The sequence below is a fragment of the Phoenix dactylifera genome, chromosome 12 (assembly GCF_051530095.1).
Source record: "Phoenix dactylifera cultivar Ajwa chromosome 12, Ajwa_hap1_PhDact_Kaust_v1.1, whole genome shotgun sequence".
Taxonomy (NCBI): Eukaryota; Viridiplantae; Streptophyta; class Magnoliopsida; order Arecales; family Arecaceae; genus Phoenix; species Phoenix dactylifera.
In genome coordinates, this window is record NC_143201.1 from 24435605 (window position 1) to 24461149 (window position 25545).

Sequence of the window (25545 nt, forward strand, 5' to 3'; positions counted from 1 at the left end):
CAATCATGACTTCGACATCAGCTATAAATTATACTGGCATCAATATTTCAATTTTTTCTTTTCTTTTCTTTCTTTAATTACTTTTCGTAAGGTTTGATTCATGATCTTGTTATTATCATGCTTAATTAAATAACTATGCCCTTTATAGAGAAAATTTTAATTGGTTCATTCCTTAGCAAGGTGGGATTTCTCATGTTGTGGACCTATGGTGAACCTAAAAAGTATGGAGGGGAACAAACTGTCAGATTTTTTTTCTCAAAAAAACCTCTCATCATCAACAAGTCTTGGCTAAGGTGATCCCTAACTCAAATCCTAGGATGTTTTTGTTTCACCAAAAAAAGTTCCGGCTCGCTCAAAGCTTGTTTCAATGCTCAACAAGTTGTACTCATGTTCTTCTATTGACTTGTTTTGTATCCTGACTATATCCCCTTCAGGCCTTACCCTCTCTTTGTACCCTTCATTTATGGATCCATGAAGTCAGGTAGAGCCTTGCTCCTCCATTTTGTGTGTGTGTGCATGTGTAATTTTTAGTAATAAAAAAATCAAGCAGCATGTATGATGGTAAGAGTAAAGCTAGGATAACCGAAAAAGAAAGACTTGATTTACATGGAGCAGTGATGTTATGTAAAACAAGAGAGTATTTAGAACTATACTAAAATAACATCAATCCTTAGAAACAAATAACTATAATTATTGTACCGAATTGGCATTGGGTTTCACCTTAATGGTAAGGGTGGAAATGAGTTGAATATGAGTTGAGTTTATGCTGCGCTCTTTTTATAATGAAGCTGAGCTTGAACTACTTATGAACATTGTGTTAAATAATTCCAGTGAAAGTTTAAGATCATTTGAAGTTTTCATTTCTATAATTTAAAATAATAATCTTGATTATATTTTATTATCATAGTCTGAATATATTCAAATTTTTATACCCTATATTATTTTTTAACAAATAATATGAAAATAAGTATTTATATAACTAACAATAATCAAATATATAAAATATAAAAATATATATATTTAAATTTTGAACTAATTTGAGTCGAGCTCGAGTGAGCTAAGTATAGCTCTAGCTTGAATCTTTTTCTGAGTGAGTAAGCCAAACTTGGGACAAATTTCGAGCTAAACTTGAGTTAGCTCATAAATAGCTCAATTATTTGCTACCCCTTTATAAAAGCAACTAATATAGCAAAAACCTTCATTTGCTAAGTCCTTTAGTACTTTAGTACTTTGCTAAGTCCTTTTTTACTTTACTTTAGTACTTGAGATCTTTCTTGGATGGTGCCCATGCTCGAGTTTTAGGTAAACAACGAAGTCAATAAACCATCGGCATCAACATTATTATAGAGTTGGTTTTTTGACTAGTTTTATTCCAAACGTTAATTAAAATAAGAAATAACCTCCACATATCATTTAAGAAAGTCTAAAATTGACATAGATTGATAAAGCTTAGAAGCATGTCATTACTACTAATAATGTTTTTATGAGAAATAAGTATAGATATAGCCATCCTTTCTCGAGCGCCAATTTTTACCTCCATGAGAGGAACAACATCTTTCTGGATGCATCTTGTATTAAAATAGTAAAATAATATTTTTTATAATAATTATTATTAGCTGATATGATGAAAAATAATAAAAAATAGTGAATTTAGTTGTATCAATGTTAAAAAATAAAAAAAAATCATTTGGAATTAAATTTGAAATGCCTCATTATATTTAGATGAAAACCAGAAAATTTAAGTAACTAACACTATTATTATCACTACATAGATGAATAGCAACAAATTAAATAATTATCATTATTATTGTTACATAATAGTCAACATAAAAAACTAACACTTAAATACCTGCTACTAAAATTTTTTTAGTGGCGTTTGGTGACCCAAATGAGATCATCAAGGTGATCTTTGTTTTAGAGTAATCTAATCTCCAATGATTTAAGATCGTCATGTTTGATATGTTATGTTTCAGTGATTAAACATTTCTTAGTATTCATGAGTAACATGTTTGGTATTTCATAGAAATCCAAAATCATTTGTCATATAGTACCAAAACTATCTCTAATATATTCCATAAAAATATATCTATTAATCATATAAAAAAATATATTATAATAAAAAATTAATATATTTATTGATATCAATTATTGATATATTCTATAAAAAATATTTATTGGTCCTATAAATTATTAATCTTATAAAAATATATTAATTGCTATTATAGAATTAATATTTCTATTTATACTTATATATACTTTTTAATACTAATATTTATTTTGATTAGAAAAAATAAGATAAATAGAAGCAATATAGTAAATAATTTTATTATATAAATATAGAGTACAATAATATAATTCAACTATAATTTAAAATTATTATTGAATAATACGACAATAATATGATTAATAATATATTATAATGTAAATATATATTATAAATATAATGTATAGTATCAATATAATATAATATATTAATAGTATATATAAATTTAGGGTGCGTACTTTGTTTTTAAATTTTAATCCAAGATGGTGGCCATACGATGATCTTGAATACCAATTTTTAAGGATAGGTATCCTATGAGGACGACGATAATAATAGGAGTGGATATAATTTGAAATCACTGTTACAGTAGAATTTCTAATGGCGCAATCATACGTGATGATGATTTCATCATCTCAGTCTACTGACTGCGTACCAGACGTTCTCAGAAGACCAATACCGTCATAATGGTAATTGTTTTGCTGAGCTCGAGTCTTAGTTTCATGTGAGATCATAAAACTGGTAACAAGAAGGGTGACCGGCGGACACATCCGGTATTATAAAAAAACGACAAGAAAATGGAGCCTTGGCATTCCATGCAGCCGCTGTCGTCTCTGACCCCGCCGTTTTGGATCTTCTCCTCCAACAAGTTCACGAGGCGTCGCTCTCTCTCTCTCTCCACCAAACCTTTAAAGGCGCTTAGAAAAATTACTCACCCACAGCTGCCGGGTCGCATCGTTCGCACGAAAGAATGATTAACCTCCCTGACCGCGAAATCACCGTTGGAACACCTACCGAACAGATCGCAAAGCACTCCGAAGCAGGCGGCTGATGATCCAACGGTGGTTTTTCGCGAAGTAAGGCTTATCATTCTGTCGGGCGAAAGCTACACTCGTGTCACTAGTGCAGAAGAGCATAAAATTTTTTTATTAGTGACAGAGCTACAGAAAGAAATCTCCAATCAGAGAAATCTCCAAGGACTTGTGGTTGACATCCAGCCTCTCCCAAGTCTATTACTCCAAGACCCCATTCAAATCAATCTAAGTAGCACTTCCAAGTCCTCTCATTACTCATTAGCCCTCCCCCCGCTCCTCTCTCCCAGACTATGGCCATCCACCCCACTCGTCAGAGAGGATAGCCCCATAACTGCATACAAGGTATAATTTAGAAGAAGCTCTTTTTCAGATCCGATTCCCATGCAGGTTGGTATCACGTCGACCCACATGATACCTGACCTTCTTGCACGTCGGCCAGCTAAGTAGCTACAACTAGACCACCGGCCTATTTCTGTGCCTAGATATCCTTTATTTTTTTCTTCCTGCGTTTTATTCTATTGGGATGCTTCCAGTCTCACCATTGAGAGGCTCCAATGGAGATCAGAGAGACGGGGGGGTCGGGAGATTGGTGGGGGACTTCTCCAGTGACACCTTGCTTGAGGATATCAACTTTGATGACCTCTTCATGGGGTTCGATAATGGAGACAAATTGCCGGACCTCGAGATGGATCCTGCTGAGATCTTTGCAGAGTTCTCGGAGGGTGGAGAGGAGGACTCGTCAGGGATGGCAATGGCGGCGGAGTCTACAGTGGGTTCAGATAGTGGGGGTCAGCAGAAGGGGTTGTTGGAAGGGGAGATGGAGGATCTGAGTCGACGTGAAGAGGTCATGAGTGCGACGACGAAGGAGGACCCAGTGGCCATGACAGCGGAGATCCGGTCACCCTCGGAGGTCAATAGAGACCGGAAGTCATCGGTAGTGGCAACGAAGAACTCGCAGGGGAAGCGGAAAGTGAAGGTAGTTTTTCTAAAGGGTTGTTGGTCGCCATAGCAGTGCAACCATGGCTGAAGCTCTCTCTCTCTCTCTCTCTATATATTATATATACACACACACGCATATATATAATAGAAATTCACATAGTTATTTTGAGGAAGATTCGTACCTGACTCCTGAGTAGATCCGATCCTATGGGAGATGTGAGAAGGTCCTTTACATGAAAGTGATAAATGGATCTAGTTTTAGAACAAAGGAAGTGAATGTTTCTTGCTGATTGCTTCATCGCAGAAATATTTGCTCAAGGATTTTACCTTTTCCAAGCACAGGCTTTGAATCTAAATGTTTACAATATTTCCGAGGGTTCTTGCTTCTTATATCCAATCATAAGGTGCAAATTATAGCTAAAAAGCAACCGACCAACACCTGAGATTTTTTTTTTGGGGTGGGGTGGGGGTGGGGAACCTATATAAGGATTTTTTTTTTGAAGAAAAAACCTCGGAATTTTCATATAGATCTCGGGAAGAAAGGTATCACGGAAACGAGGACTAAGTCTCATAACATGTTTGATCTTATCCTTCACAGATAAACTTTTTTTATCAATTTTCTTAGTTTAGTCTACTTTTCCTAATCAATGGCTCGTGTGGCAGGTGGATTGGACGCCGGAGCTGCATCGGAGATTTGTTCAGGCGGTGGAGCAGCTTGGAGTTGATAAAGCAGTGCCCTCGAAGATCTTAGAGCTAATGGGGATCGACTGCCTCACTCGATACAACGTTGCCAGCCATCTACAGGTACCATCCTATTTCTTTCCTTTTCCTCATCTCTCATCTATGTACTACTACCCTTTCCTCCCCTTTTGGATGAAAGTGTGGTGGTACTATAGAGAATTAGCTATTCAGCACCAGACTTCAGTATACAAGTATCTGAAGGGAAAGCCAGCACTTGTTTTAGTTATTCGAGCAAAGCTTTAATTTACTTGAGGAATTATACTAAAGCAATGGTCCAGTAGTGGGAGTTCTGAAATGCAGTGGCCTGACGTCCAATTCGAGCTAGTTTCACGGCCAGTTTTATGATGTGAATGCGTAAAAGATAATTTGTGTTTTACCGATCCCTTTTACTTCTCTTTACTTATTTTGATGTTTAGAAACGAGGGACGGATGTTTCTCTTCATTTACTTCCTCTCTCTTTTTCTCACCAGTGCGCCATTATAGAGTAGCAGCCATGTTTGGATAACTTGTACGTTTGCTTACTTTTTTCTGTTTGTCGCCTTTCTTCTTTCCGTCCAGCCGTCTTGCACACATCCTGATGATTTAATAAAATTGGGTGGCACCATGCTTCTCCATTCCTCAAAAAACATAATATTCCTTTGGAATATGGAATCAGAGCAATTCAAATATTTCAAACACGTAGTTTCTTTCTGTTTAATTTTCTCTCTCTCTCTCTCTCTCTCTCTCTCTTTTTTGGTCTGCTAAATGGTGAAACTTTTGGTGAATTCACCTATCCAGCTGATAATGAATTGTGCACAGAAATATAGGTCACGTCGGAAGCATATGCTCGCAAGGGAGGCAGAGGCTGTAAGCTTGAGCCAGACACCGCAAATGCATGCGACCAACGTTGCCTGTTCAAGGAGGAACATGAACCCATGGCTTGGCCCCATCATTGGCTTCCCTCCACCTCCTCCTCCTCCTTCTGTCCAGCCTTTTAGACCCTTACATTTTGGGGGGCACCCCCCACCATTAGTGTCCATGCGGCCGAGATATCTAGCCTCGTGGTCTCCCAGTCCGCCATGGGCTCCTCAGTCATCTCCACCTCCACTACCAAATCCTTGTTATTGGCATCACCATTGCCAAAGGGTACATCTCTCTCTCTCTCTCTCTCTGCCTCTCTCGCTCTCTCTCTATCCATCTCTCTCTAAACTACTTTATTTTTGTTACAAGGGCTCCAGAGAAGGGTGGGTACCATATGTCCTAACACAAGGAACTCCTTGCTTTCCTCAGGCATTGCCAACGGTATTCACCTTTCCTTCAGTTTATTATCCTATGAAATGTGTGTGAAGCGGTTGGTTCCTCACTTTTTGGAGCAAATTAAATGCAGAGTTTTCCAGCTCCATCAGTCCCGGGTGTTCTTCCCCATCCCTTCCATAGACCAGTTCCTACTCTCGCCACCAGGGACTGGGGTTCGCAGCTTCTCGATGCTTATCCTGTAAGTTTCTCGTCATCCTTCTCACTCTGAACTTACTCACCAATTAATATCAGTTCAAATATTAAGATTCAATTATTTTTTGAACGTTCGTGCGTAGTACCAAGTCATGATATACAGTAATATATTTCTACTAGCTTTTTTTTTTTTTATTTAAGAATTACTAGCTCATTGGAGTAAAAAGTAGTTAAAACAAGGACAAGAAGTGCAACGCATTCAAATCAAGTCCGACAGGCACACAGTGTTTTTGTCCATGACTGTGTGGTTGCTGAGGGGAACAGAAGAGACTACATGCATCTTATCAAACTTCTGAATATCTTGGCGCTTATTCATGTGAACTTGCTGCATGTGTACGACGGAGGCCCCTCGCCTTGGAATAGTTGATTTTGTAAACGTAAAACCATGGTGATATAATTCAAAAAAATAAGATAAAAGAAGTCCGAATGTGGGCCTTTGTTAAAGAAGGCTCTAGAGGTAAATTAAGAAAACCGGGCTAAGCAACAAAAGTACAACTGATTCATGTGGGCGAATGCCATTCAAGTCCGTTTTTATGAGTTGTGTTTTGTTCATGCACCAAAGACGAATTTAAGTTGTAGGAAATGTAAACATTGATAGAATGGAGAAGGCAGAGTTATATTAAGAAACCCAATAAAAAGTATGACTTTTATCTTAGCTGAAGTATTTGTCAATCTAACTTAAGACAAAAAAACATGGAAGTAAAAAGAAAGAGAGAGAGAGAGGATGCCAAATGTAAGAAAGTACATGTATTCAGTGTTGGATAATAAACTTGATTTCTAAGGTGATGTAACATCCAACTAGCATCCTGGTTGGAGAGTTGAAGTCAAAGTCAAGGTCACAAGAGTCATCATGAGTTATAGAAGGTTAAGAGTTATAAGTTGTAGAATGTAAAGAGTCATAAGTTATATGAGATTTAAGGGTCATAGGTCATGCATATATCAAGAGTCATGAGTTAAGAATATTAACGGTCAAGAGTTATGAGTTATATGTAGGAATTTTAAAAGTCACATGAAGTCTATATAAAGGGTTGTAAGTATCTATTTGTAATGTATGAGTTGAATTATCCTTCTTCCAAATTTTATTTTTAAGAGTTTCGACCACATTCTTCTTCAGTGTTCTTTCTCATTTTTTTATAAAAGCAACCTACAAGATTGTTCATTGATAACAAATCCGCCATATCATTAGCCAAGAACTCTATCTATCATGAAAGAAGCAAGCACATTGATACTTGATATCATTTTATAAGAGAGCACATGAAGGACAAAGAGATTGAGCTTGTACATGTCAAATCTAAAGATCAAGGGTCAGATATATTCACTAAGCCTCTCAAAGTTGACACCTTCTAGAGATTAAAATTTAAGGTTGGAATAATTGATGGAGGAGAAGAATCAAGTTTAAAGGGGGATGTTGGATAATAAACTTGATTATGAAGATGATGTGGGATCCAATTAGCATCCTAGTTGGAGAGTCAAAATCAAATCAAGGTCAAGAAGGTGAAAGGCCAAGGGTCATAAGAGTCATCATAAGTTAGAAGGTTAAGAGTCACAAGTTATAAAATGTAAAGAATCATGAGTTATATGAGATTTAAAAGTCATGGGTCACACGTATATCGAGAGTCATGAGTTAGAAAAATTAAATGTCAAGAGTTATGAGTTGTATATAGGAATTTCTAGAGTCACATGAAGTCTATATAAAGGGTTGTAAGCATCCATTTGTACGGTATGAGTTGAATAAAAATTATTCTTCTTCCAAACTTTGTTCTTGAAAGTTTTTACCACCTTCTTCTTGAGTGTTCTTCTTTATTTTTCTAACATTCAAATATTGTGGAAAACCAGAAATGAGCTGCTAGTTCGCAAGCAGAAAGAATCATGCCGAGTCTTTAATTGGATAGAACAATAAAAAGGTGTCTGCAAAGCTACCAATAGGATATTATATTGTATGAAATAGATAAACGCACCTCATCATATTCATTTTACAACTTTGTCACAACAATCTAGTTACTTCTTTCTAACAACTCATGTATATGAGATTTTTAATTCATTCATTATCCTCATAAACCTATCTTGTTACTCTTCATTGTTGTTCCAGTCAAATGAAAATATAAATGCAGCTATTGGAGATGTTTTAGCAAAGCCATGGTTGCCATTGCCTCTCGGGTTGAAGCCTCCCTCGTTGGAGAGCGTACTGGTGGAACTACAGAGGCAAGGTGTCTCAACAGCACCACCAACATCTGGTTGAGATCATGTACACTACATCTGGGTGGTTTTCATGGTTCAATTCATCAAAAAAATTCGTTGACATGTCTATCTATATATCGTATACTTGTAAAAAGTTCTTTTAATATTTTTTATGAGCAGGCCCACTTCATTCACTGGCATTTGTATGAAAATTTCTAGTTGCATGATTGTGGATGAAAGAATTAGCGAGTAGCTCCTTCGTTTCTTATTTTTTACAATCCTATGATAAGTGTACTATGGTGAGGGCAGTTTTATTTGTTTTAATGGTTGTAGTAGGACTATTGTTACGTGCTCGCTTACGAATGACTTCTAACATAAAGAAAAGCAGTGAATTAATGTCCTACATGGTAGCACCATAAATAATATGTATGATAAAATAATTTATTTTTTTTTTTGATAAAAGATGAATTGTGAAGTCCCATAGGACTATAGGAGATATCCTTTACTGACTTTTTTGCTCCAAAATAACCCGAAGCATATTGTGTTTAGGGCAGGTGAATTTGAAGGGAGCTAGTCTGGGGTAGCAGACATCTTTGAAAATAAAATGGAGTCCCATTACACAGTCTAAACCATTCAAAAGTGTTTTAATAGGTTTGAGGACTTAAAAGAAAGAGAAAATATTTTACTTATTTTTTTTTTGATATTTTTTTTTTTTACTTATCATGCAAAAGAAAGCCCCATGCATTTCATAGGAAGAGATTAAAGTTGGCAATTTAGAAGGGTGGCAAACCTAAGACCCAAACCAGCTTCTGAGATGGACAATTGCACTTCTATTTAAAATTCACTCTTGAGAAGAAATTAGGAGCTTAGAATAGCCAATTAATGCTCCCCCCTTGCAGTTTACCGATCATATAGGTCTTTTTGCTAGATCCAACATTCTGTTAAAAATATTAATTGCAGAGTCCCTTATCTTTGGGATTGCAAGACTTTCCATTCACCAAAATAGCAGCCTTGTAGAGGACATCAATCATTCTTTAATCCAGCCAATCCACCAGGCCGAAAAGTCCCAAGCAGTTTTCTTCAACAAATTGAACATTTTTTTCGACAATTTTCTATCACAAAATAAACAATTAATCCTCCACTATCTTTTTCCTCTTTTTTTTTTTTCTTTGGCAAATCTCTATTGCTTTAACTTGAAACAGAGAATTAACTCCTAGCATGGAACTATAAACAGTGAATGAGGAGAACAAGGCAACCTTACCCTATGTCATGGACATACATTGAAATTTCTTCAGCAAATTTCATTGAGTCGTTTCAATTAAGTTTTGCACTCTCTCCATCAAAACAATAACCGAAGAGATCCTGCATTCCCCCCCCCCCCCCCCCCCCCCCCCCCCCCCTCCTTCTTTCCTTATTTTTAGCAAAAAAAAAAAAAAGAGATCCTGCATTAAATTCTCTATATAGATTTTATATGACAATCCTAATCACCAAAAAGAAAACTCCAATATGGCTTTTAACGGGTCGGTTGTTCAATCACCACCCGCCACGTATCCTAGTCTAACTCGGATTCACTCAACACATGGACGGGTCCCACCAGTGGACGGGCTAAAAGAGGATCCGACTCGTTTGGACACGTTCTAACAGGAGGGGATTCCGAGTCCCAAAACCTCCGCTGCTCTCGCCAGGGCGAAGACAGAGAAACGGAAGAGGCGACATGGCGTCATCGATCGGGGACGGAGCTATGTTCCTCCTCCTCGCGCTCCTATTCCCTCTCCACCTCTATTTAGGCCGTCGTCTGCTGCGGAGATCTGGCGATGGGCGATATTTGTTGATCCGATCCGGGGTTCTCCTCGCCTCAGTCGCTGTCCTGCTCTCTGCTGTCCTCTCCAATCTCGAGGCATTTTCGAGGAACGACGCCTTAGTCTCCGAATTGGAGGAGATGAAGCTCAAGATCGCTCGATTGGGTAATTTTTCTTGAATCCCTTTTTCATCCGCTTTTCGATTCTTGCTCGCCAGTCTCGGATTTATGAGTTATTTACATCAAGATGAGGCGGCATTTATTTAAGATTTTGTTCGAGAACGTTAGTGGATTTTATGATCGTAAATGCTATTGAATTTTGGGAGCTCTTTATGTGTTGTAGTTCTTCTAAACATTTCTGGTAGGTACAGTTTTTAATTTGAGAGTTTCGTTTTTGTAATCCTGCTAAATCGTTCATAGAAGGAAAAACAGCCCAGAGAAGCCAGGAATTATTCCAAGTTTGTTCACATATAAAAAATGGCGAGATCTAGGTAGTGGTTTATCCAAGAAAACCGCCGGTACAATCTTATGCTGGATATTATTTCTATCTGCTTAGGCTATGTAAAGATCATGGGCGATCTAATTTTGTTGTTGTCACAGATCTCATTCATACATTAAGACTTTTTATCGAATCAGTATTCTGAATTCATCTTTGCTCTTTGTTTCTGTCAAGGGCTAATTTTGGTGTCAAACATAATTTTTTTCCCTCAAACTGATTCTGTTTCTAAGGTACACAAAGAGTTGTTTTTCTAGTCAATAAGTTGTACAAACACTTTCAACATTCAAATACCTAAAAGTGCGACTATTTTAATCCAACTAAGCAGCAAGCTTGACAACTTAACCTTCTCTAATTTTGATAATAGATCAAGAATAAAAAGAAGGAAGAAAGAGGGAGGAATTATCAACATGATATCTGCTACTAAGTTTAGCTTGTATGAGTTTGTTAGTGGCTTAAACTCTGCTGGCCTTATGCCAGTATTCAAGTGACACTAGTGACATGTCTAAGATCATAGAGAACAAAAAATAGTATAATGGATAATAAGATATGCAAATACATATGTTATGGTAAACAAATATTTTAGTTTTCATAGTATCTCTTCAATGAGACTAAACAAGAGGGAAAGAAAGAAGATTCACCTTCAGATGTAGAAAAAAAAGGAGATTCCAGATATTCACTATGGTTTCTGCCAATCAAGATGAGCAATGCAAAGAATTGTTTTCCTCTCCCTTCTCCTAATACAGAAAAATTATAGACCTAGGAAAACTCAGATGGAAGTTTTGTTGAGAATTCAATGAAGCTTATATTAGGAATTTAGGGCAATTGGAATTTATAAAGCTGATTAGCTCGGGGCTATCAATTTGTTCACGATTTCTTGTAGAATATACCTTTATCATCTTGATTTCTCATGCACTTATTTTATCATGTTCCTCTTTTTTGCACTGGATGCCATAGGTAATGTTCAAGAATATATGAGGCAAGAAGAACATATAATTCTTTCTAATTAATTTTTCACCATATCTTAACATCTGTTTGCTTTTGTACTGTCTGGTCAGGCCTACCATTAAACAAGTCTATCTCTGCTTTGGGAAACATTTATTTTAAGGATGTTGGGCATAAAACTATGAGCCATTGTGGCTAGCGAGACTTTTTCTGATTCTAAATATTTACTCCATTGTTTACTTGTTTTATTCTCAGTATTCCACCAAGTATTCCTTGATTATTCTTATATTTTCAAGATTTAGTATTTTTGATCTGCTGTAATATCTTGAGCTATATTCTACAATCAGTTCAATCATTAGGTTTGTCTTAAAATTCCATTAGAGATATTATATTGGCAATAAGTGGATGAAATGGAAATCAATGGGTGCCATAACCAGTTTTGGTTTTGCAATTGAATTTGATGCATTGAATAACCATCGTCTTGTGCACAGGGGAACATAATTATGTTGCATTCCAGGTGAAGTTACTAGAAACAGGTTTATGAAGTAGAGTATAAATTGTTGAACCATTTAATTGAAGTCAACAAGAGATTTCTGAAGAATACATTGTAGAACTTCGTGATCCACATTATGGATCGTGATCTATATCTCTAAAAATGTCTAGAAATCAAAAATCACATATTTTGGTGGTTTCTAACCTATGTATCATATGGATACAAGAAAGGAATTATTGTGCCAATATGCTAAAATACACAATAAAGCAATTCAATTGAGAATCCACCTTACTGATCACAGTCCACACATGTTAAAATATGTATAGATTGAAAGTTAATAGATTTTAATGCATAGATTATAGAAAAACATGGTCTCATATTATTTTAACCATTCATTTTTGTACCTAATTCATGCACAAGTTAGAGACCACCAAAACATGTGATTTTTGGTTTCTACGCATTTTTAGTGGTATAAATCATGACCAATGATTTGTATCTTTGATTTGGATGCCCTATTATTAATTTTGGAGTCAAGGAGGAGTAGATACCCTCTCCTCTCGAGGGGAGAATAGTTCATCTCATATATATACAAAAATAAGTTTGTTAGCTTGGCATAAATTCTTCTATATCATTCTATAACTGATTTATGGGCAATGGATGCAGAGTCTATTCTAGAGGAGAATACAAAAATCTTAAATTCTAAAACTCTTCATCTTGAAGAAAATAATAAGCTTATTGGGGAGATGGAAGACAAGATTCAACTGCTACAAAATGCTCTGCATAACATTAAGGTATGCAATTGATTTATATTGAAGATTTCCTCTCTCCCAAACACACTCCATAGTCCATACACTATCTTATGTTGGAAAAATGTTAATATTGTCTTCTATATGTGCATGTTAAATGAACTGCAAATTTGATTTTCTGTATTTTCAGATTACCCATGCAGCAAGCTGTCGCAGCTAATTTTCTTTATTTCAAATTCTTAATACGGTATAATTGTCTGTCTAAAACTTGAGCAGAAAGTCCAAGACTCAATAAAAAAGCTGACATTAAGTAGTTAGAGTATGTTGCTTGCATATTTTGTTCATATTTGGTGCATAAGCATATCGTTCATATGTACTGTACAACTATATTAAATCATCATTCACCAGCTTCATGGACTCAAAGTGGAGCATGGTTTATGCTAGAGGGTTTGTCTAATAGAACTTGAAAGTGATAAGCATGTAGTTTATGTGTGGAAGTCTTCTTATGGTTTGATAAACTATGTGGATAACTGATATATATTGTGTGCAAGGTGGCCTATGCAATGACCACGATCATGATGTAGTTTGTCTGCACATGAATAAATTTGTATGAATACATTGGCTAATTACTGATACAAGATGTACTAAGAAAAAGATCAATCTTGAATTTTAAAGGATTAAGCAACAATTTTCAATTAGCCGGTGCTGTCCCAGTATGCATATGGCTAGCCATATGTTGGTTTAAGTTCACTTCCATAAGTTGATCAATTAAGAATCTGATTTAATCATTACTGGCATTTTGGTTCTAAATGCATTTTAGTAAGTGTCTGACTTTTTAAAGGAAATATTTGTGTCTGACCTTTACTTCAGGTCACTTCTTTCTTGATGTAGCTTGTTACCTAGGTCATCTGAAAACCTACAATCTTGGGCAGGCATTGCAGTTGCTTTTGTTGTGTCCTGAATCTATGCCATCAGTCAAGGAAGCCTGATGTTGTGCCTGTAAGACTTCTTGGTACCTTTGTACGAGGTTATGATAGTATTCCAGGCTGTGTACAAAATGCCTATGCATCCACTTACACATCATTTTTTTAGCTGGTTTATCTGTAGTCTTCCTGTTTAATGCCATCCATTGTTCCTCGGTAAACTCTAGTTTGAGCAGGGGTACTACTAAAAATGGGTCTGCTAATGAAGGTTACAAGCTCAGAACATATAAAGAAACCTGTCATGTCACAGTTTTTTCTTGGTTATTTTGGCCTACAATAGGTATCTGGTTTGCTGCTTTAGGTATCAGGGACGTGGTTTTCAATCAATCTACAGTTGAGTCAGGATCATGTCACAGGCATGATATTGTCAACGCACGAACTTGGCTTGAAAGAAGTGAATTGACATAATGCTCATAGTTTATCCAGAGGTAATTGGTAAAGTTTGATTTGATAACATGGTGTGTGTGGGGAAGGATATGTTGACCTCAATTTACCTATAATGGAAGTAATGAGAATTGAGAAAGGACCAAAAAATCTTCATATAAAAAAAAACAATTAGATAGGGCTGCATAACAATCATGAAAGATGAGAATGGGTTGTTCGTTATGGTATTGACCCTGTGGATGCTTGGCTAGAAGTTTCATGATAATGCTTGGCAAATTTTTTTCTGTAAATGACATATACCACCCTTTTTTTTTTGCAGAAATCACCGAGTGACTCATCATATTCTGAAGACAGAATTACCACTATGGAAGAAGAGGTCTCTCTCTCTCTCCCCCCTCCCCTAACACAGACACACATGTATGCATGTGGGTGTGTTTCACTTCCTGCTTAGAACTGTATACTTACATGGAAGATAGGTGTCTTATAATGGTTAGGTGCGACTTTTATGGAATGAGTCAAGAGAGAACAACTTTAAGATTCACACTTTAGAATCATCGGTAGATGATGCAGAGGAAGAAATGAAAGCTGTAGCTTCAGAAGTTGATAAGGTCAGTCTTATGCTTGTCAGTATTTATCATGAACATTTTAAATCATAGTAAATAATGTGAGAAAACAGTGCTATAAACTGAATACAGATGATTGGTTTTATTAATGGTTTCATAACATATGAAAATAAATAGTGTTTACATCTAATGAATTCTGCAATTTGCTGAAATGACTTGTCCACAAGTTGTAGGTATGGTTTCTTATATTTTGATCATGAAAGTTTGAAACCTCCGGTATAAAATTTTGGTATAATTTCATACGAGGAACCTGCTTCTCAAGACAGTCATCTTAAATTTGTGCACAGAGGAACCTGCTTCTCAAGACAGTCATCTTAAATTTGTGCATCAAATGAACTAGAATACTGAGATAGCTATTTACTCTCAGTTAGGCTTGACATGATGAGACCTTTTTATTCTCGCATTGTTCATTACAACTCACCTGTTTATTATCTATAGTTTATCACTAATAAATGAAAAATTGAATATGGAAGGAAGACCTCTTAGCACTGCTAAGTGAACATGAAAGGGAAAACATCTCAGTGCATGATAAATGAACATGTACATAACCTGCTAATTTAGCGATTGTAAAACTTGAGTTGCGCATGTTGGAATAAAACCATTATCATTAGGGCTTCGGATTTTTTTATATGCTATATGCACTGGGATGAATACGTGAAATTAATAGCAGTCAACATGTACATACTACAAAGATCAACATACTTTTATGTGATGAATATGCAGTGATTACTTTACAAACATCTGGCAGCTCCCTTAAACTCAAGTAGATATTTACAAAGAGTTTGCCATGGCAATGATGAATCTATGATGTAACTACTACTAGATCTGGTATAGAGATGCTAAGAAGGTAGCTAGAATTTGGCACGAGCTATAAGAGATGGCTCAAATGTAGGGTCTAAAGGATTATGGTTACATTTAGGGCTTGATGGAGTCCCTTAATGGCAGGGCTGCATATAATATAGATATGCACAGAAACAAATTTCAGATCTGGTTAGATCTGAATATTTATCATTTCTTCACAGCCACAAGAGTAAAAGGAGAAGGAAGGAGAAGGGCTTAAATAGAGAAAAAGAAGAATAATATAAAGAAAAGAGAAAATAATAGAGGGTAAAATCTTCACAAAGTAGTTACTTCATTAACAATATTCCATAAATTATACATAATTCAGTACTCCTCAAGGACCCAGTTTATGGACAGTGAAATAACCCTAAAACAATTTTTTCTAATCATAGAAGGACTCTCAACTTACCCATAATGGACCTAGCACTCTTAACTTATAGGACTCCAAAAACTTCCACCATATCAAATTTATGTACTTTCCTAGCAAAAGATTACTAAAAAAATTCGAAAACTAGTAAATTCGTAATTCTGTAGAATCCCATGTAGAAGACTATCAAAAAAATCTTTCTAAATCAGAATAGGACTAAAAAATCTACTAGGAAAACAGCTCTCAAAATTAGTATGAAGAATGTGTGAAAGCAAGAAATACTTAACCTACTTCTTGAGACTCAATAAAACTAGCAAATTAGCTAAACCTAATCTAGACCTATACTACATCAAATGCTTCTGCTATGTGGATCTCGTCGCAAAAAAAATGATGTCTAGATGCCTAATCCTCTTTTGGATCTCCACTATTGATGATGAAATCCCACAAACAATTTCCTTGTGATTAGTCCATTGGATTGCTTTTGTGTATGTTAATTTTTCCGAGGACTTCGATCATATTATGGATGCTGAATAGCACCAAAGTGTAATGTCGGACCTCAATGTTTTCAATGTTTAAATTCTTTAGTTGTTCAAAGAATAATTCATTAATAACAAATTCTAGTGCCTGTTGGTCCGGTTGTGGAGGATCAACTTTCGAAACTAGCTGACCTTCAATCAGAAGATCTATAAATGGTTGATCTTTAATGTTTTGATCTTTATCGTTATCCTCGATCTTAGTATCTACACAGAGGATCTTTGATTAGATCTTCATCTGCTTTTTGTGTGTCCGCTGTCTCCTCGCCTTCGAAGGGAGCTCAAAATCTAAAGAAGGAAACATTGGTTAAGGCAAGAATGGTGTCAAATGTTGTGGATATATGTCGATCATCCTCTTCTTGTTGCTGAAACCACTCCTTTATCGTCAAAGTGGCTCTTCATCTTGTCGGTGCCTTGTTTCAGGATTAATTTTCCATTGCTTAAGATGGCTTTGAAACTTTGATGCCATCGTGATGCATCCCTTTAGTTGTAGGGCTGCAAATAGTATAGATCTGGCAAAAAAAAATTTTTTTGGGTCCGATTAAATCTGAATTTTTATTTTTATCCATAGTCAAAACAGTGACCAAGTAGGAGGGAAGAAGAAGGGAATGGATAGAGGAGGAGAAGAAGAATATAGAGAAGAGAGACAATAGTAGTAGGCAAAATGTCCACAAAGGGGTTACTTCATGTGTAATATTCCATAAATAAAACATTATTCGTCACTTCTCAAGAACCCATATTTATAGATACTCAAACAACTCTAGAACAATATTTCCTGATCATAAAAGGGCTCTAAACTTACCTATAGTGGACCTAGGACTCTAACTTACATTATTTGACCCACAATAGGACTCCAAAAGGTTCCACCATATCAAATCTATTCACTTTCTTAACGAAAGATAACTAAAAACTTTCTAAAAATTAGTAATATTTGATATGATCCCATATAAAAGACCATCAAAATCTTTCCAAATCACAATTCTTATAAATTTAAAACTTTCTTGATCTAACTAGACATAAAGTAGAGTTTTTAGATGGTAATTCTACTAATATAAATAGGGCTCAAAAATCTACTAGAAAAATAGCTCTGAAAATTAGTACAAAAATTGCATGAAAATAAGAGATACTTAATCTACTTCTTGAGATTTAATAAAACTAGCAAATAAACTAACCTAATTTAACCCTCAACTGCATCAAGGATGCAGGGCCATGCAGGAATGGTCACATGCACAAGGATGTCTTATTGTAACTAAAATAACTATACTGTGTATGGCGTGACACAAAATTTCACAAGCTAAGATGGTTCTGATTGAAGTAGTGAGGTACTATATCAGTAACTAACTGACATGATAGCATCCAACAAGGGCATGCAACATTGGATTGCAATGCTAATGAATGAGAAGTAATGAAATACTGAGTTCACTAAAGAAGAAGCTGAAGAGACTGGTGGGGAATTATCACTATCAAAGCGCAAGCTTGCAAAGTCAGCTGTCAGCTAGAAAGTCTAATAGTAACATTGAAGGGGTGTCAAAGCAATGCTACAGGCAAGAGATGCCTAAAAAGTTTATGGATGGGAGATTGCGCACCGAGTAACTACAGACCGAGCAACCATCTATCCAGATCCCCATATTTCTAAAGTCTTACATTTCCAAGTAATATATTAGTCAGACTTTTCTCAATCCAATTTTTCTTACTATATTTCCATACTTCTGAATGTATAGAAATTAGAGTTACAGAGTTTTTTATTCAATATTACTTGACTTAAAAAGGTGTGTCAGTCCAGCCAATTTTTTTGTGGCATGGTTATATTTATTTTAAAGAGTTTTGAAATCTCAAAACTTTTTTTAGTATTTGATTCATTTTAAAGTTTTATATTTTTCAAATTTTAAAATTGCAAAACCAACAAACTTAAGTCCTGCACCTAGGATACACAGTTTCCATGGAAAAGGACTTGAGTGATTAATCTGGAAAACTATCTAAGGATATATTGCTCTTGATGGTTCAGCTCTCATTCTCTGCCTGTCTGGCCGGCACCAATTATTCACTAAAGTGAGGAAGAAATTGAGTCATTACCCTATCAAATAATGTTTTATTCTATATCTCAAATTTCATATCACCTTTTTTTTGGGTGTGTTTGCTGTGCTTGACATTAAAATGCAAAGAATATCCAATCTAAACTGCACTCCTTGGATTTCTAGCTGGATAATGTTGTTTCAATGAACAAAGGATAATGATGATACCGTGTGCTTTATGATCCATAACATATTATTGAAGTTTGTTGAAGTTTCTGATAGCCACAGAAGATTACTCCCTTAATTCTAGCAAAGAGGTCTGACTAAACTGGTGTGAATGATATGCTGGGACTCAGTCCAACGACTGGATTTTGGAAGGAGACTCATTTCCTATGGTGGTTTTCTGAACTTGTCGCATGTATATCTCGCACGTATTATACTCTGATACAATGAAAATTGAGGAGATAATGTAGAAACAAGTTCATTATTGACCAGGGTATCTTCATAATATACAGTCCCATGGCTTTCCACCTAAGAGTTCATGTCATCATACGTGAGGTTGCATATATACAGACTGCATATTTAATAGACTTACAGAGTTATACAACTATTTTTCATGGATGAGTGTATACCATGATGGAATAAATGTAAATAGGACTGCTAATGTGTATCTTTAATAGATCAAAATCTAGTTCCTTTTCCTTGTAACAAACAGATTGGGTCTTTTATTTTGTGTCCAAGGCTTGGGATGATGCCAAGATTATGTGAACTAGTATGCTTTTGTATTTAGGTTACATGTGTCTTTATTATCTTAACACTTGCCACTGCATACCCTAAGTCCACTAATTGATAGCTGATTGAGAAATGCTCTTCATATTAACGTCTACATAATCAGCAAAGTATGTATTGTGTAATTGATGCTTGAATTAATCTTCCTAATGTTTAAAAATGCTTGGTCGATCCTCTAGTCAGAAATATGATCCGAATCTATATAAGCTTTTGGTGATTATAGACCTTAATATGCACTAACATAGTCAAACATTTTGTAGCCCAAAACAGAGTAAACAATGTACATACTAAATCCATGCATTTTTTTTGTAGTAAATTTGAATAGTAAGACATGAAAAATATATATATATATATATATATAATTTGTGTTGCTTATTAACTAGAGCTTGTAAAATGACTCTCTCTCTCTCTCTCTCTACCCAATAAAATTGCAAATTGTTCTTTAACTCTACACCATGTGCATGATTGATTGAAGTATATTTCCTGTATTGCTTCGGTCATATTTATGAATTAAGATGACAAGTCTTGCTGGACAAAGTTTAAGCTTAGATTTATGAGATTTGAATTACAATGGTTTGCATCCTTGATCTTCTTGTTCTTACAGAGTTACTGTGTTTCTGGACTCCAATACATTCATGAAGTAACTTGTTACTAACTGAAACATGATCGGTACCCTTGTTATGAATTTTTTGGTGTACTTATCACCAGATGGAAAATATTGTTAATGAACAATGGATTCAAATCCGACAACTTGAGCAGGCATTTCAATCAACAAAGGTATGTTGTCATTGCATTCATATATAATAATTGTATTATGAAAATTTATATTGAGTTAGGGTTTCATAATTTCACTCATACGAACTTTTCAACTGAGTTGTCTGTTAGATAATGGCTTCAAATGTTCGTAAGAGAATTAAGTCAGAAGATTATTATGAGATTGCAAGACATATCAAGTGTGCAATGATGAAGGTACTTCAATATTTCACGTCCTTTGCCTGTTAATAAAGTATCTAGTTGTAAATCTTCTTGAAGTTTTTGATATTACCCAGAAAATAAAGAATTATTTATCATGTTATTGTTATGGCCAAGGGATATTTTTTCTAAGTATATAGGAAAATTCTTTGATAATAATATAATCACTAAGATGACAGATGTTGCAATTGCAGTCTAAGACACAAGCCTAGTCTGACATCCCTATATTTCTTGACTGATCAACTGTGTCATCCTTGATGTATATGCAATGTGGACAAATCTTACTATATACTGTCTTTTCTCATGTATTGAAGACTTAATACCCTTACTATAGCAACACTGAACAAAAACACTTCATTGCTTTAATGTTAGTTTTCTAGAGTTTATCTTTTCATTTGGCAAATTTCCTTCTTGCATCCCCATCAATAAAAAAAAAACACCAGACGCCCCATATAAAAAATAGAAGGGAGAAAGAAAAGAAAGTCACCTTTTTCCCCTATGACGAATAAGTGTATTACATGCTAGCAGTAGATGTTGGCCACTGGTGGTAATCTGTCTAGGATATGGATCGAAGTGCTTGTTAGCGCACAAAATATAAAACAGTTCCATGCAAATGCATTGCCATCATGTGGCTCTGGCATGATATCGGCTGCATGCCAGGCATTGGCACAGAATGGACCTACTGTGCCAATGCCAGACTGGCATGCAATACCGATGATCCAGTATCACTTATTGGCTGCATAGTACATGCTGGGCCAGTGCCAGGCTGGAAAAGAATACCATTATTCATGATCTAATATTCACTTCTTGGCTGTCTTCGACATCTAGTTTGGTATCTCCCTTTGGGTGTGGACACTAGCAATCTTACTCTTCAAGAACAGGGCAAATCTCTTCTTTCAACATGGACAAAGCACAAAATCCATGAAGTATTGTTTTTTCCATTTACTAGTGCTGACCTCCATGAGATTGAGGTGACAATATATTTAAAGTTTTAAACCACTTTATAAGGCAGTTGAATGATGTCAAAGCTTTTTTCCCTGCATCAGGAGCATGCAGGTTAACAGTATCTCCCTTGCGGACATATCCTGACATGAGAGATTATTCTAGCTATGACAGTTTCCCGGTTGATCACTTATCAAATTTTGATTTATAAATTATTTGAGTAAAATCTTTAACTTTATTGAGGCTTGTAGATAAAAATACTTAACTAGCGATGGGATCATAGGAGAACGAAGTTTTTTTTCTCTCAAGGATCACAAAGGTCTTCATCAGGATCCTATGATTTAGACAACTTTAGGGGGTGCTTGGTTAATGTAATTTTTTGCTAAAAGTGAGTTTTGCCATGTGAGTTGTTTGGGAAGTGAATACTGAAAAATGTAGTCTAATACTTTAAATATAGTAATATTATTTTATTATCAATTATTTTCAATATTTAAATAATAAATAAAATTATTATTAATAACAAATAAATAATAGTTCATGTTATTATCAATTATTATAAGTTAAATAATATTAATATTATTAATTTCTAATAACATTAAATTACTAAAATATTTATTTTAATGAACATAATAATAATATCTTAATTTTTTCAATAAAATAATATTATATTAATTTTAAGTATATTTTATTATTAATCAATAAATAATAGTATTAGTGATATTATTTATTATTTATTGAATAAAATGATATCATTGTATTTTAACTATGTTTCAATATTTAAATAAATAATATTATTTGAATAAATAATATTTAAATAAATATTAGATAATAAATCATATTATTAATTATAATAGAATAAAGTAATATTATTATCATAGTATTATTTTTAATAATTATTTAATATTATTTTTATTAATATTACATAATAATATTTTTATTATTTATTATCAAAATGTGACCGTTATTGAGATTGAGGAAAGAGTGGGGGTGAAGCGACAAACCTCCATTTTCTCTTAATATCTCTATTTTCAAGTGACTTAGGGACCTAAATGGCCTAAAGCCGCATTATGTTACTTCTAGTTATTTTGGATAAAAGTCACTTTAGTGGCTAAAGTAACTTTTGTCTTTCACTTTTGCAACCAAACAGCTGAAAGTGGACCAAAGTCATTTTTGAGAAAGTGACTCTTGTCCACTTCACTCAACCAAACATTCCCTTACCAAAGTGAAATTTGGGTAAATATTTCATTTTTAATATGTAAAGGTAAACAATCAGTTAAATTCATGCCCATCATACCATATTGGCTAGGAATAGCATACTGTTTTTTATTTGTCAATGCCTGTAGTTGTTGAAGTTCTGTCCTTGGGCTATGAATTAAAAGCACACATAACAAGAGTAGGTAGCAGTGTAGCACAGCTTATAGCAGCAAAACTAATATACCTGGTTAATGAGGAAAAGGCATCTATTATATTTGTCCAGCTAAAAGATACTGGAATATTCCTTAACAATCATCATATTATGTAACTAGATGAACAAGTAACGGAAGGTGATGCTAGAAATTCACTATATGGGGACAACTGCCAATGTTTTCACAAATTTTAGATTACTTTTTAAGCATGAAACTCAATCTACTAAAATGTGTTTCATATAGAGTTTAGCGCGAAAATCTCTACCTGGTGTATCGTAAAATACATGCTTGCCACATTGTTGCTGACACAATACGAACATTATGTATCTATAGGTATTTCTGTCAGTCAATATTTGCAAGTATTAAGCTTTTGCAGTGGCGAGCTAATTTACTGATGCTATTAAAAGTGCTGTTGGATGTGTTTTTTATCTGGAGATACATAATTGATTACTTTCCTGATTGTGATGCTAGGTTGTACGGTTCGTTAAGGGCATTCATCATCGGTGTTCCCCAGAAATTGTTGGTTTACCTGATTCATTTTTTTTGGCGGGTTCTTTCTCAAAGTCTTTCATTTCTCAAGCTTATAATCAGTTCAAGAGAATCATGTCATTTGCCCTCAAATGTCATCATGAGGTGCGAATCTTTCACACTGATCAGTAGATTGTTTGGATATGACTTTTTTTTGAATAATGAATTGCTTTTGTTATAGTTATTTTTAGATTGTTTAAAACTATAGACGACAAGAAGTATGAGTTGTGATATCTTGATAGGATGTCCCCAACCACAAGCAAATTATCATATGTTATTATTTGATTATTCCATGTGAGAAGGTTTCACCAGTCATATTTAATAGGTATAGTTTGTTGAAGCCAATTTTATTCAATATAATTATTTGATTATGTACGGAAACAATTTATGTTTCCTGTTGAATATATCTATCTCTAGCTTCTCTGTTCCTACTCTCTTCCCCTTTCCCTCCTGTCCTTTCCCTTTTCGCCACATTCACTGCTCTGCATCCTTCAGCCCTTGCATTTACCTGCCTATTACGAGTCTAGAAGCTCGTCTTACCACCAAATCTTAACTGCCCCACCATCTTGTTTATCTCCCTTGGCTTCATGATTTACCCTGACGTCCACTCCATTGGCCATATGAATCAAGTGAATTAGCACTGAATTAACGAATCAATGGTAAGGATCCATTGGAGGACTGAGAGGTGACATGGGCACTACTGCATGCCTTTCAGCTGATAGAAATAGACCCAGATCTTGAGTGTGTATTTTAGGCTTTGCCAAAGCCAAGGGTACCTGGTCCAGGACCTTACTTGTTATTTGTTCTAGTGACAAATTTTATGACGGCTTAAGGTCCATTTTTTTTCCTGAGGGAGCATTTAAGATCGGTATCTTAAGGTGCATAATATAATTTTATGCCAGAGCGAGCGGATTGCTTATTTTTTTAGACATGAAATGGTTTTGATTATTGAAAATTCATTGTATGTTGAGGCCCATATCATGAACTTTTTGGTAGTGGCTTGCTCTTCTGATCTAAATGTGAGAAGTGTGGTCCAAAAGATTTTAAAGATAAAAGTTGTCTTTATTCGGCAATGTAAAGATGAAAAATGTTAATTGGCAGTACTTTCCTCGGTTCAGAGTTTACCGGACTTTATTTCTATTAAAAATATTTCTGGCTATTTCTCTTTCACCTTATTTCAAATTTTTCCCTTGATCTGTTAATCACCATGCTAGTTTTCCAGCTCCAAGATGTAGTGAAAGATGCAATGGAAATGAATAAATTTACTGCACCTCTTGCCCACAAAGAGGTTGCCTTTTTTGTGGTACGTATCTACTCAGTTCATGACTTCTTATCTTTTGCAGCTCCCTACTAAATGGTTTCCACTTTACCATTATACCGCAGGCTTATGCTATAATGACCTTCCCAATACTGAGTGCTTGGATTTTCTGTTCATCATGCTTCAGCTAATTAAAGAGATGACCATGTATACATGTTGTATGGAGATCTCAGCATTCTGACTTCCTTTGTTACTTGAATAGAATACAGTTCTTAATGTATATACATGCACCGTGTATGAGTGTGGAGATCTTGTCTTTAGTTGTAATTGATCGATAGCATTTCATTATTATTTTTTAGGTTCCCAAGAAACTCAACAGAGTTACCTACATGACATGATTGGGCACTGTATAGAGTTGAATCCAACAACCTCAAGAATTATCTCTACTGTTTAATGGTAGAAGGTTTTGTGAATCTGTTTAACTGTATTCCCAATGTAGCCGGATTTTGAAGTCTTTTATGTAACATGGTGGGTCCATGGTCTTTACTCTTTAAAAACTCCCATTGCCGAACTCATATATCCTCGTCTCCTTCCATGGTGGGCTTCGCCTTTTCATGTCCTTCCCAAGGAGGCGATCATGGCTCTCAACGGTGCTGCTAGGTACAAGTGCTCGGCCCATTCAGCGGATCAACTACCCTAATTCAGGGGTTCTCCTGCCGCTTTCTGTGCCGTTTCAGAGGACAGTGACTAACGTCGGGGACTGGCCGGTGGTGTATGGGGCGACGGGTAAGCAGCCGGCGGGCTTTGCAGTCACTCTATCCGCGGAGACATGGCTCTTCAAGGAGAGCTATGAGAAACTGAGCTCTGGTGTGTTCATCCTGGAGATTGCAAAAAGGGGATTTCAACTGGTTCTCTGATTTGGGTTCATGAGGGAAATTATACAGTAAGGAGCCCCATGGTTGTGGTGGTTGAAAGAATAGGCTTGCAAAACCTTGCTTAGTCTTGGAGC

The 25545-nt window shown here is 35.4% G+C and overlaps 2 protein-coding genes across 6 annotated transcripts; both read left to right on the forward strand.

Moving 5' to 3' along the window:
- The first annotated feature begins 3219 nt into the window (after window positions 1-3219).
- On the forward strand, window positions 3220-8621 carry LOC103701541 (putative transcription factor GLK1). Of its 2 annotated transcripts, none has more exons than XM_008783635.6 (6): window positions 3220-4051; window positions 4678-4818; window positions 5554-5880; window positions 5965-6036; window positions 6122-6229; window positions 8333-8621. In XM_008783635.6, exons 1-6 carry the CDS (start codon window positions 3599-3601, stop codon window positions 8480-8482), a joined length of 1251 nt encoding a protein of 416 aa, XP_008781857.3. In that variant the 5' UTR covers window positions 3220-3598; the 3' UTR covers window positions 8483-8621. The 2 variants fall into 2 exon arrangements, with proteins under 2 accessions (XP_008781857.3, XP_089782894.1); XM_089926768.1 differs by having other exon boundaries at window positions 3307-4051; window positions 6025-6036.
- Window positions 8622-10061: 1440 nt separating this feature from the next.
- LOC103721882 (myosin heavy chain-like protein) lies at window positions 10062-25060 on the forward strand. Of its 4 annotated transcripts, none has more exons than XR_005513383.3 (9): window positions 10062-10385; window positions 12817-12944; window positions 14586-14642; window positions 14761-14874; window positions 20139-20207; window positions 20316-20399; window positions 23222-23383; window positions 24493-24581; window positions 24662-25009. XR_005513383.3 is itself a non-coding variant. In XM_039130203.3 (9 exons), exons 1-9 carry the CDS (start codon window positions 10136-10138, stop codon window positions 24725-24727), a joined length of 1011 nt encoding a protein of 336 aa, XP_038986131.3. In that variant the 5' UTR covers window positions 10062-10135; the 3' UTR covers window positions 24728-25060. The 4 variants fall into 4 exon arrangements, 3 of the variants coding, with proteins under 3 accessions (XP_038986131.3, XP_088565370.2, XP_008810722.4); XM_039130203.3 differs by having other exon boundaries at window positions 24501-24581; window positions 24662-25060; XM_088709244.2 differs by lacking the exon at window positions 24493-24581 and having other exon boundaries at window positions 24622-25009.
- Window positions 25061-25545: the final 485 nt, after the last annotated feature.